At 45.2% G+C, this 13,248-nt stretch overlaps 1 protein-coding gene across 10 annotated transcripts in view; it reads left to right on the forward strand.

The window, feature by feature from the left end:
- Positions 1–1,787: 1,787 nt before the first annotated feature.
- Positions 1,788–13,248, forward strand: part of atp11c (ATPase phospholipid transporting 11C) — a 126,633-nt gene continuing 115,172 nt past the window's right edge. For 7 of the 10 annotated variants that reach the window (XR_007956752.1, XM_052021002.1, XM_052021005.1 and 4 more), the window contains exon 1: positions 1,789–2,078. Coding sequence is in view for 8 of the 10 variants with exons in the window: in XM_052021002.1 (XP_051876962.1) it covers positions 2,052–2,078 (27 nt within the window). In the remaining 2 variants the exon portion in view is untranslated. Of the gene's footprint in view, positions 2,079–13,248 lie in introns of all 10 variants that reach the window. The other 3 variants (XR_007956751.1, XM_052020998.1, XM_052021006.1) reach the window with 2 other exon arrangements.

Genomic DNA, 13,248 nt, shown 5'->3' on the forward strand with positions numbered 1-13,248 from the left:
TGCTGAATGGCAGAGCAGCCTTGAGAGGCTGACTAGTCTAATCAGTTTCAATCTCTTCTGATAGTTGTTTCAGTTCAATGACCTTTCATGAAAATGAGATAAAGTTAGCAAACAGATATGTTTTAAATTATATGGGGGTAGAGATAATTGGTTTATTATTGTCACATGTACTGAGATACAATTAAAAGCTTTGTTTACATGCCATCCAGACAGATCATTCCATGCATAAGTACATCAAGGTACAAAGGAAAGCAATAACAGAATACAGAATATAGCGTTATAGTTACAGAGAAAGTGCAGTGCAGGTAGAGAAATAAAGTGCAAGGGGCACGACGAGGTAGATTGAGAGGTCAGTGGACACAGCTCAGCACATCACGGAAACTAGCCTCCCCTTCATGGACTCAGTTTACACTTCTTTGCTGCCTTGGTAAAGCAGCCAACGTAATCAAAGACCCCACCCACCCCGGACATTCCCTCTTCTCCCCTCTCCCATCAGGCAGAAGATACAAAAGCCTGAAAGCACGTATCACCAGGCTCAAGGACAGCTTCTATCCCGTTATTATAAGACTATTGAACCGTTCCCTAGTACAGTAAAAGGAACCTCACAATCTACCTCGTTATGGCCTTGCACCTTATTGTCTGCCTGCACCGCACTTTCTCTGTAACTGTAACACTTTATTCTGCATTCTTATTGTTTTCCCTTGTACTACCACAATGCTCTGTGTAATGAGTTGATCTGTATGGACGGTACACAAGTTTTTCACAGTACCTTGGTACATCTGACAATACTAAATCAATTTACCAATTACAAGGGTCACAATGAGGTAGATTGAGAGATCAAGAGTTCATCGTTATCATATAAAAGTTCCATTCAGAACCAGAACAAGATTTATTATTACTGACATATGACGTGAAATCTGTTGCTTTGCGGCAGCAGCACAGTGCAAAGACATAAAAATTACAAAACAAATAGTGCAAAAAAAGGGAATAACGAATTAGTGTTCACGGATTGTTCAGAAATCTGATGGTGGAGGGGAAGAAGTTGTTTCTGAATCGTTGAATGTGGGTCTTCAGGCTCCTGTACCTCCTCCCTCAAGGGTCTTATAACGGAGGCAGAGAACAATGGAAACCTCTGTGATAGCGTGAACAACAAGACACTGGGTGACACGGAGCCCGCATGGTACTGCGTGCCCCGCTGGGATCTGCCAGCCTTGTTTGTGAATGAGACGCGGTGCCAGCTGAGACAGGCTGGTGAATTACAGGCACAGGAGAGGCTGCAGGCGCTGGAAACGTGGAGCAACACAGACAATGCTGGAGGAACCCAGCGGGTCGGGCAGCGTCCGTGGAGGGAAAGGAACAGTCCTGACGAAGGGTGTCGACCCGAAACGTCGGCTGCCCACCTCCCTCCACAGACGCTGCCCGACCCGCTGGGTTCCCCCAGCATTGCGCGTGTTACTGCAGGCTGGTGAACGGCAGCTGATCCGTTTGCAAGCAGGGCAGCGACCAGAGAGTTTGCATTTCGGGTGCACGATGTCTCATCAGAACCGCGGCTCGCTCTGCTCCTAATTTCCACCGCTTGCCGCTTGCGCTCGGTGCTCCCAGCGCCTTCAGTGTGTGGAAGGCGGGCGCCGGGCTCGGCTGCAGAGGCTGGAACTACACTTCCCAGGGGGCGCCGCGCGGGGCCCGGCCCGGCCGAGCATGCGCAGTGGAGCGGACGGGGGGCGCCCCCGGAGAAAGGGCGGGCTCGCTGGGGCGGGGGGAAGGTGGAGCTGGCGCCCGTCAGCGTCGCAGCCTCCGTCCGCCGTGCGAGGAGCAGGCGGCCGGGGAGGGGCTGTGGGCAAGAAGTGGGCGGGGTGAACGGCCGAGCCCGAGCGGAAAAATAAAATCCTCCTGAGGAGAGGCGAGGGCCGCGGAAATGCTGGAGCGCCGACGGGTCGTGAGGGGAGCCGCCGCCGCCGCTGCCGCGCTGTCGGATCCCAGCGGCTGAGGAGGAGGAGGAGGGAGAGAGACAGACAGACAGGCCGGGCGGCGGGAGGGAGGGACAGCGCGACATGTTCCGCAACGCGATCAACCGATGGGTGAGTGGCCTCGCCTCTCCGTCTCCCGCCCGTGCCCCCCGGGGCAGCGCGCGTCCCCGGCAGACCTCGTGCCCCCGGGGCAGCCCCCCGGGGCAGCGCGCGTCCCCGGGCAGCCCCCGTGCCCCCGGGGCAGCGCGCGTCCCCGGCAGACCTCGTGCCCCCGGGGCAGCCCCCCGGGGCAGCGCGCGTCCCCGGCAGACGTGCCCCCGGGGCAGCGCGCGTCCCCGGCAGACCTCGTGCCCCCGGGGCAGCCCCCCGGGGCAGCGCGCGTCCCCGGCAGACGTGCCCCCGGGGCAGCGCGCGTCCCCGGCAGACCTCGTGCCCCCGGGGCAGCCCCCCGGGGCAGCGCGCGTCCCCGGCAGACGTGCCCCCGGGGCAGCGCGCGTCCCCGGGGCAGCCCCCCGGGGCAGCGCGCGTCCCCGGGGCAGCCCCCCGGGGCAGCGCGCGTCCCCGGCAGACCTCGTGCCCCCGGGGCAGCCCCCCCGGGGGCAGCGCGCGTCCCCGGCAGACCTCGTGCTCCCGGGCAGCGCGCGAGCCCCTGTGCCCCCGGGGCATCGCGCGTCCTGCCCCCCCCTCCCCCAGCCCCCGCGCAGGGCGCGTCCCCGAGCCGCGGGGCAGCGCGCGAGCCCCCGGCAGTGTGGGGCACGGGGCGGGGCGCCGACTGCCCCCCCGGGTCCGCGCCCGCACTTGCCGGGCGCGCAAAACTCGTTTGTTGCCCGACAATGATAACGCGCCGCCCTGCAAAGGACTTGTTACCGCAGGAGATCGGCTCCCGGACGGAAAGGCAGAGGTGCCGGTGCACGGACCGGGTGCACGCACTCCCCGCTGCAGCACCGCCTCCATCGCCCAGGTTCTGCTCGGGTGGTCTCCCGGCCACCAGCAGCCGTTGCTAGTGCCCCCGGGGTGCTTGCCCGTATGGGTGTGTAGTTGGTGGGTTACTTGCACCATTTGCAGTGGGCTTCTGCATCTTCCGGACTCGCTTGTCCAAATATCCCTTCTCCGTCCTGACTGGCTGTGGGTCAGTTTCCTAAAGGTTTTCCAAGGGGCGTGTGATAATCTTTGAAGCTGGCTTCCCGATCAGCCTTTGAATTCTTTCCTCTGCCTATTCCCTGGGAATCTCTTGTTATGCCAGAACCCAGCATGAAGTGTTTGTGTTTTGGGGAGTCTTGCTGTTGACATGCATCCAAAATCCTCCTCCCTTGGGAGCTGGCTAAGTGTGATCAGTGCTGGGGATCTTGGCTTCAGAGTGGATATTGTTTGTTGGGATGGAGTTGGAGGACTTTATGGAGACGTTGTAGATGATAACTCTTAGGTGCTCGGGAGCATGCTGCAAGTAGTCCGTGCCTCAAGTATACATAGTTTTAAAGTGAGTGGGGAAAGATTCAAAAGGAAGCTGAGAGGCAACTTCTTCATGCAGAAGGTAGTGAGTATATGGAATGAGCTGCCAGAGGAAGTAGTTGAGGTGGGTACAATAACAACATTTAAAAGACATTTGGACAAGTACATGGATAGGAAAGGTTTAGAGGGATATGGGCCAAACATGGGCAAGTGGGACTAGTTTAGATGGACATCTTGATTGGCATGGACAAGTTGTGCTGAAGGGCCTGTTTCTGTGCTGTATGACTCTGAAAACAGGGGTCACTACCTGGTAGACAGTAAACTTTGTGCCTGATGTAAGATGTCGATATTTCAATGCTCGTTTTCCACAGACAGCCAAAGACTGAATTTCATCAATGTCTGCCTTTACTGAGAGATTGTTCCAAGATATGGAACATGATCCACACTTTCTGAGTCGCCTTGTGAACCTTTGTTTGGGGTAGTGGAAGGTGGCATGTGCAGGTTCTTAAAGGACCTTTTAATGATGTTTAGTGTAAGGCCCATTCTCATGCATGTCTGTGAACTAGTCCCTGGTTACTTGGCCTCTGAGCACATACCAAAGTATCATCTGCATAATACAGCTTTGACTGAAGTTGGGATGACCTTGTTTCTAGAGTGGATGTGATGTAGGTTGAAAAGTTTATAGGAGATTTTTAGATATTAAGGGAATTGATGGATAGAGAGTTGGTGCATAAAAATGGTGCTGAGTTAAAAAAATATTGAGTGGCAGAGTAGCTACGGGGCCACATGGTCCAGTCGTCCAATTATTTTTCTTGTCACACTTGCAGTGAGCAATTCCTGTTTAATGCATACCCTATATACAGTGGCATGCAAAAGTTTGGGCACCCCTGGTCAAAATTTCTGTTACTGTGAATAGCTAAGTGAGTAAAAGATGACCTGATTTCCAAAAGGCATAAAGTTAAAGATGACACATTTCTTTAATATTTTAAGCAAGATCACTTTTTTATTTCCATCCTTTACAGTTTCAAAATAACAAAAAAGGAAAAGGGCCCGAAGCAAGTTTGGGCACCCTTCATGGTCAGTACTTAGTAACACCCCTTTTGGCAAGTATCACAGCTTGTAAGTCCTTTCTGTAGCCAGTTAAGTCTTTCAATTCTTGTTTGGGGGATTTTTGCCCATTCTTCCTTGCAAAAGGCTTCTAGTTCTGTGAGATTCTTGAGCTGTCTTGCATGCACTGCTCTTTTGGAGGTTTATCCACAGATTTTCAATGATATTTAGGTCAGGGGACTATGAGGGCCATGGAAAAACCTTCAGATTGTGCCTCTTGAGGTAGTCCATTGTGGATTTTGAGGTGTGTTCAGGATCGTTATCCTGTTGTAGAAGTCATTCTCTTTTCATCTTCAGCTTTTTTTTTTACAGACGGTGTGATGTTTGCTTCCAGAATTTGTTGGTATTTAATTGAATTAATTCTTCCCTCTACCAGTGAAATGTTCCCTGTGCCACTGGCTGCAACACAAGCCCAAAGCATGATCAATGCACCCCTGTGCCTAACAGTTAGAGAAGTGTACTTTTCATGAAATTCTGCACCCTTTTTTTCTCCAAACATACCTTTGCTCATTGCAGCCAAAAAGTTCTATTTTAACTTCTTCAGTCCACAGGACTTGTTTCCAAAATGCATCAGGTTTGTTTAGATGTTCCTTTGCAAACTTCTGATGCTGAATTTTGTGGTGAGGATGCAGGAAAGGTTTTCTTCTGATGGCTCTTCCATGAAGGTCATATTTGTGCAGGTGTCACTGCCAGTTGAACAGTACACCATCACTCCAGAGTCTGCTAAATCTTCCTGAAGGTCTTTTGCAGTTAAACAGGGGTTTTGATTTGCCTTTCTAGCAATCCTACGAGCAGTTTTCTCAAAGTTTTCTTGGTCTTCCAGACCTCAACTTGACCTCCACCGTTCCTGTTAACTGCCATTTCTTAATTACATTATGTTCTGAGGAAACGGCTACCTGAAAACGCTTTGCTATCTTCTTATAGCCTTCTCGTGCTTTGTGGGCATCATTTATTTTAACTATGCAGCTGCTTAGAGGAGCACATGGCTGCTGATTGTTGGGACAGGGTTTGAGGAGTCAGGGTATTTATAAAGCCTTGAAATTTGCATCACCTGGCCTTTCCTAATGATGACTGTGAACAAGCCATAGCCCTAACAAGCTAATGAAGGTCTGAGACCTTGGTAAAAGTTATCTGAGAGCTCAAGTCTCTTGGGGTGCCCAAACTTTTGCATGGTACTCCTTTCCTTTTTTTCACTCTAAAGTTGTACAGAACAAAAATAATACACTAATCTTGCTTAAAATGTTGAAAAGAATGTTTCATCTTTAACTTTATGACTCGTAGATCAATTCATCTCCTACGCACTTAACTATTCACAGTAACAGAAATTTTGACCAGGGGTGCCCAAACTTCTGTATGCCACTGTAGATCAGCATGACAGTTGCCAATGGGAGATGGTATCTCTGCTTGGATATGATGGAAGTGCATTTCTTTGTCACTACATGATCAGCTGCGCAAGTTTCTTTCAGTTTATCTTCATTTCACTCTCTAATTTTGGTCCTCTGGATTTTGGGTCTGAGCCATCCTTCACTTTCGTTGATCAATACTACATAAACATTTTTAATGGTATACTATAAAATGTGCTACAGAATTAAATAAATCTCCACATTTAATTATACTGGAGACTTGTGGTTAACTATGCATGGGTTTTTACATCAGTGATAGTAAAGTCTATAAAGATTAATCATGTCAACTACCTTTATTTACGTACCTTTGAAAATAAAGTTGTGATCTGTCTTAAGAATTTACTTTGAGCATAATTTATCACCAATAAAATATTCTTTGTTCAAATTTATTTCAGAAGAACTATAATGTGAGTTTAAAAATGTGTAGCTTTAGTGTATTAAATGTGGAAGATTCAGATTGAATTTTGAGTGTTTTACTTGTAATCCAGTTTAAGGAAGATTTAGTTGGAAACAATTCTGTGCTGAATGTTCTAACTCGTGCTACAGTGTTGTGACACTGGATGTGATTGCTTATCACCTTTTGAGTAACTATTAGTTCATGGATTAAAGGTTAGAAATATCCCCACTCCAAATTTCAAGGATTCTGGTTTCAGGATTTTGTTTCTGATTGCTGTGATGCACGAGTGCCAATCATCCTCCAATATTTGACCACTTAACATTTTGATGTTTCATGGTAACTTGCACATGTTATTCATGAAACATATATGCTTTGTAAAGTTAGAAAACAGTGGCGTTTAATGTACTCAAATATTACAGGCACTAACAAACCCTGTGTGTGTTCAGTATGGCACATTTTAAGTTATAGAACTTTGGGATGTTCACTAAATTTGTCATCATTGGCTGGGATTAATTTCGGAGTATTAATCTAGTTAATTAGAAAAACAATTGAAACGTAGCACAAATTGGGATAATTTTGTGCCAACATTAATGTTCCTGTTCATTTTTTTTGCACATTGGAAAGAAATTGGCAGCCTGCACAATAACTAACACAAGTTGATACTCTCTGGTCTGGCATTCTGTGATCCAGCAACTCCCGTGGTCAGGCATGTTGTAGATCTGTAGTACAGATCTATTAATTAGCTAATTCTAACTAAAATCTGTACTATTCTGTAGTTAATTAACCAGCCAGTGCAAATTTTGTGACCTCAGCTGACAGCATTTTTAAATTGCAAAAACTTCAGGTTACAGACAGTTCTTGGAACTCTGTGCAATCTGGAGAATATCTATATTTTTAAAAAAAGTTCTGCTCAGAGGAAGATGATTAGTGGGCAATTTCTGTGATCCAACATTTTCTGTGGCCTGGCACCAGTCAGGTCCCAAGGATCCTGGACTAGAGAGTTTCAGCCTGTAGTAGATATGTGCTGTTACTTTGCATGTAGCTGGAGGAACATCTGTAAATTGAGTTTGAGATGCCAAAGCCAGTGTGTGGCACTTAAGGAGAGGGAATTTGTGCCAAGGGCAAGATTTGATGATGTAGTTCATTGCCTGTGAATGCAGTAACCCAGATCAAACAGAAGAGGGTCTGTAGTTGGCTGAAGTGAATGATTAATTGGTGTGAGAACAATGCTTGCAGTTTCCAATCTAGACTCCATTGAAGATCTTGCACACCTTAAGATTTCTGTGCCAGCCACAACCTGATTTCATCTTTGATTGAGAAGAGTTCAATAAATGTAAACTTTATAGCAATGTGCTGAAAAATAGGATAGAACAGAGAACTGAACATGGGCAATGATGCAAACAAATTCATCTGCCTTTTCTGTGCTAAATGGTTAATACATAATACATTTGGCAGAGCAAGTCACAACATGCAGAACATGTGTTTATCTTCTAAAGACACAAAGAATGAGTAATGTTCATTAGTATTAAAATAACAAATTATAAATGGAGCTCCCATATGGCAGAAGGTACAAAAGCCTGAAAGCACCTACCACCAGATTCAAGGCAGCATATACCCCACTGTTATAAGACTATTGAACGGTCCCCTAGTACGATAAGATGGACCCTTGATCTCACAATCTACCTCGCTGTGACCTTGCACCTTATTGTCTGCCTGCACTGTACTTCCTCTGTAACTGTAACACTTTATTTTGCATTCTGTTATTGTTTTCCCTTTTACTACCTCAATGCACTGATGTGATGAAATGATCTGTCTGGACGGCATGCAAAACAAGAGTTTCACTGTACCTCGGTACATGTGACAATAAACCAATTTACCAATTTTATCAATTTAAAATTGTGTTACATAATTCCAAAAATTATTACCTCTCCTGAATGTTCAGACAAGTCTATTTTTACCTTCTTCCTTATCCTGAAAATGTTGAGACAACTTTTTTCTCCACCTCTAATTTTATCGAATCAATTGTTGCTGTCTCAGCCTGTTCTCTGCTCGTTTTTGGATATACTTGGAGCATTTCCTAGTAGGTACTTAATTTGATTTTTTTACTTTCACATCTGAACCTCCACCTTTGTGGTTGGCACTGTCTAAACTTCTCTCTCAACATGTATTCAACACAATGGTGGAGAAAAATAATTTCACTCGACTCCTTTGAAAAATTGAAAATGCATCCCGCTTTCGGGCACTAAATTTACATGGTATAGTAGTAGAGAACACTTCATCGTTATTACTTTAATGGATGTGAGTGCTGTTGATGAACTTAACTTGTTGGTCAAGGGACATTCCATCCAAACTGAGCAGCTAACCAAACAATAGTAACTGTTTAGGCACTAGCATGTCAGCTTTTAGCACAGGAGCTTGACTGACATTAGAAGTGACTCTGCTTAGAAAAATATCTGACAATTTGCATCATATCCAAGGTTAGGCTGTAAAGTGGATTTATCTTGCCATTTTACCTCTTTCAAAATTGGACTATTATATATCCAAACCAAGTAAAATTAACTTGAATTGCAATGGTCTTGTTTGCCCGTTGTGGTAAGTGGTCAACAGTGTGAGGTTTCTGTGAACACAGGAAGAGAATTTTGTAATTAGGAAGTAAGTTACATTTTTAAACTATAGATATCCTCTGTTTGTTCATATAACTTGCTCAGTTATCTGAGTTTTGTATTGAAAGTTGAGTTGGAATGGCACTTGAGCCAAACAGTGATTCATTGTTTTTTTTTTTGCAGTTTGTTTACATAGATTTGCAAACTGGGCGTCTCAACAATGTATGTGTATAAAGTTGTGTACCTGGGACAACTCAAGCTGGAGGAGTGAAGGAGCAAGAGGTTCCCTGAGTTTAGGGACATTGTATATGCTGAGTGATAATGATGTGCTGCATGATAGACCCCTTCTCACTTGATGAATCTCCTTCCATAGGGCAGACAATCTTGTAAAGGGATGCACCAACCAGGAAACCACAATCTACTCGCATTGGGAAACATTTGCGGTTAACTGAAGATCCTTGAGTGTTCTGGAAGGGGTCTATAGGTTCTGGGCTAAGTCACTGGCTTTGAGCAGCATGGCTGCTGGGACCAGAGGGGGTGGGAGAATGGTGGTGTTGGGTGATTGGTAAGAGTTGAGTGGTAACGCTCTGCGTATTGATGGAGCAATCAGCTGACAGCTGGGGAAGAGGTTCAGGTGGAGATGGGTGGGCAGTGTTTGTGAATTGAGAGGAGAAAGGGCTAAGCAGGAATGATGGTGTGTAGAAATGGGGCGGGGGGGTGGAGGAGAAGAGGAATTTCGGGGAAGGGGGCCAAATGTTAGGGAGGCTAAAGCAGAGAGTAGATCAGGTTGGAAGAGTGCAACGTGCAAAAGGATATGGTCAAGATTGCGTTTCCAGTGCACGGTTAGAGTGCATCTATTTGCTTAGTGTTTTCATCCATCATTGTGTGTGGTGGGTCTCTGCAATAAAACCAGGTCTCTGATTGTCTTGTACCTTGCCATTGGACCATGACCAGGTTTTGACAAGAATGTGTGTCACCCAGGTTAAAATAATTTGCATACATCTTTCATGTGCTCAGTCCTGATGATCTGCCTAACAAGTGGCACAAGCTGTATAGTTTGCTGGCAAGTAGGAGGGTGTATGGTTGTGATGTTCAGATGGTACTCTGGACTGCTGCTTTGTAAGGTCACTCTTGTTTCAGTATTCTGTGTATCAAGGTGCTCTAAGTTGGTCATGAGATCTTACAAAGGCTAATTATTCTTGACGTTTTCTCTCAATTTGCAGTTGTTTCATTAATTTCCTCAGAGTATTGACAGATTAATGCAAGGTCAGAAAGAAAAATAGGATGATTGTTTCTTTTTAGAAAATTATTCATCTATGATTTTGCTGATTCACATTTATAAAATTTGACAGATTTCCAGCAAATTGGAATTTGTTCATTCTGACCTGGATTTTAAACCATGTCGAACTTTGCATTCAGCGTATCCTCAATAGTTGTTGCCAATAACTAGTTTTCCCTGAATGAAAGGGTCTTTGTTGGAGTGATTAAAATTAGCATCTTGGTATCTGGAATCCACTAGATCTGAGGTCTTATAATGCCCTTGCTGCAGAATTAAGTGTTTAATTCATGAACTGGTTGTAAGCAATTTTGTTCTCTTCCCTTCAAACAGGATTTTTCTGCTCCATGTTATTGGTTGAGCATGCATTATCTTTTTTTTCTGACAGGTTGAATCTTTATCTGAACATACATCTTTGTCATGGCGTACCAAAAGCTTTATATAAATGTACTTTGTTTGCTTAATTTGGATTTTATTTCCTTTATTTCCACCAGCTGGTTCTTGATTTGGATTAAATACATAAATCATATTTGATTGTGTCACTGTGGTTTGGTTGTGATGAAAGTAAGTGAATGCTGAAGATTAAAATAGGATTGCAATATTTTGGTTCTGCTGCCAGTCCTGGTTTAGGATATCTTTGCAAAAGGATATGGATCACTCCTCCAAGATAAAAATTAGTCATTGGGTGAAAGAGGCATTTTCATTGGGATGAGAACAGATCTAGCTCTTCTAAATTGGAATCAAAGCTTCTTGGGCAAACAAATATTGAACAATGGGAGACCTTTTAAAGAAGCAATATTTTGGTTAGTCTAGGTACATTCCCCTGATGGGGAAAAGTATGGAAATTAAAGGCAGAACTTCATAGATGGCTAAGAGAGTGAAAGTAAGCAGAAAGAGAAAGCGTATGACAGCTACCAGAATGCTAATGTATGAGAACCAGGCTGATTACAGGAAGTTTGGAAATGGAGTAAGTTGGACAAGAAAGCCAGAGAGAGTGTGAGAAAAGACTAGCAGCAAGCATAAAAGAAAATCCAAAGAAATTTCATAGTCATGTGAAGAAGGGGATTGTAAAATGAGCAATGGGGTCCAACTGAGACCCAAAAGAAAATTTTTGGAGGGAATTGGTGAGATGTTAAATGAATACTTTACATCATTCTTCACCAAGAAAGAAGATGCCACTGGAGTCTCAGCAAAGGAAATATGCAATGTCAGATGCACTGCACTTCAAATGCATAAAGCACCTGTGCAAATGATATATTAGCTTAGTGATGGAACCTTTGGGAGCACTGCTGTAAGATGATGATGCCTGAGTGTTACAGGGTTTTCAGAGTGACCCTGACCTATACAGGAAATCAAGCTACGAACTTCGTAAAACTGTCAGGAATACCAAGAAACAATGCCAAACCAAAATAGAGTACTAGACCACCCATCATTTGTGGCAAAGCTTGCTATAACAGGCTGTAAGACAAAGCCATGCAGTATCACTGACAACAATGTATCCCTCCCTGATGAGCTCAGTGCATTCTATACACGTTTTGAACAGAAGAATAATGAAATGACATCAGACTCTGATGGACTTGTACCCACAGTCACTGTTACAAATGTGAGATCAGCATTCTTGAGAGTAAACCCATGAAAAGCATCTGGCCTGGATGGAGTTTCCAGCCATGTCCTTGGATTGTACATGGATCAGCTAGCGGGATTATTCACAGACATTGTTAACCTCTCCCTACTCCAGTCTGAGGTTCCCAACTATCACTATCATTCCTGGTGCCAAAAAAATAAGGTAACATGCCTTAATGACTACTGCCTGATGGCTCTGACATCCAACATAATGAAGTGCATCGAGAGGCAGGTTGAGGCACACATCAACTCCAGCTTCCCAGACATCCTTAACTCACTGCAATTCGCCTACTGCTGAAACAGGTCCACAGTGGATGCTATCTCTCTGGCCCTACACTCGTCTCTGGAACATCTCTATAACACAGACACCTATGTCAGACTCCTATTTATTGACTATAGCTCCACCTTCAATACCATAATTCCAAACAAACTTATCTCCAAAATCCTAGACCTAAGATTTGGCACCTTCCTCTGCAACTGAACCCCTGACTTCCTGACCAACAGACCACAATCAGTAAGGGTAGGCAGCAACACCTCTGCCACAATTATCCTCAACACTGGTGCCCCACAGGGCTACACCCTCAGCTCTTTATTGTACTCCCTATACACTCGCAACTCTGTGGCCAGATTCTGCTTTAAATCCATCTGCAAGTTCGCAGGTAACACCACCGTAGTGGGCCAGATCTCAAACAATGACACGACTTAGTACAGGAAGGAGATAAAGAGCCTTGCAGCATGGTGCCAATACAATAACCTTTCCCTCAACATCAGCAAAACAAAAGAGCTGGTCATTGACTTTAGGAAGTGGGGCAGCATACACACCCCTATATGTATCAGTGGTGCTGAGGTGGAGATGTTTGAGAGTAAATATCACCAATAGCTTGTCCTGGTCCAACCACATAGGCACTATGGCCAAGAAAGCACCCTAGTGTCTCTACTTCCTCAGAAGGCTAAGGAAGTTTGGTATGTTCCCAGTGACCCTCGCCAGTTCTTGTAGATGCACCACAGAGAGCATTCTATCCAGCTTGGTATGCAGCTGCTCTGTCCAAGACCGCAAGAAATTGCAGAGTTGTGAACACAGCCCAGTCTATCATGAAAACCGGCCTCCGCTCCATTGATTCCATCTGCACTTCCCGCTGCATTGGGGAAGCAGCCAACGGTATCAAAGACCCTTCCCACCTTGCTCATTCTCTCTTCTTTGTTTCCTTCTCCCCCACCCCACCAAACTTCCATCAGGCAGAAGATACAAAAGCTCAAGAACATGTACCACCAGGCTCAAGGACCATTTCTATCCCACTATTGTAAGACTCCTGAATGGAGCTCTTGTACAGTAAAGATGAACTCTTGATGTCTGTCTACCTCGTCATGGCTTTTGCGCCTTATTGTCTACCTGCACTGCACTTCCTCAGTAACTGTAACGCTA

Source organism: Pristis pectinata, chromosome 8 (genome assembly GCF_009764475.1).
Source record: "Pristis pectinata isolate sPriPec2 chromosome 8, sPriPec2.1.pri, whole genome shotgun sequence".
NCBI classification, from domain to species: domain Eukaryota; kingdom Metazoa; phylum Chordata; class Chondrichthyes; order Rhinopristiformes; family Pristidae; genus Pristis; species Pristis pectinata.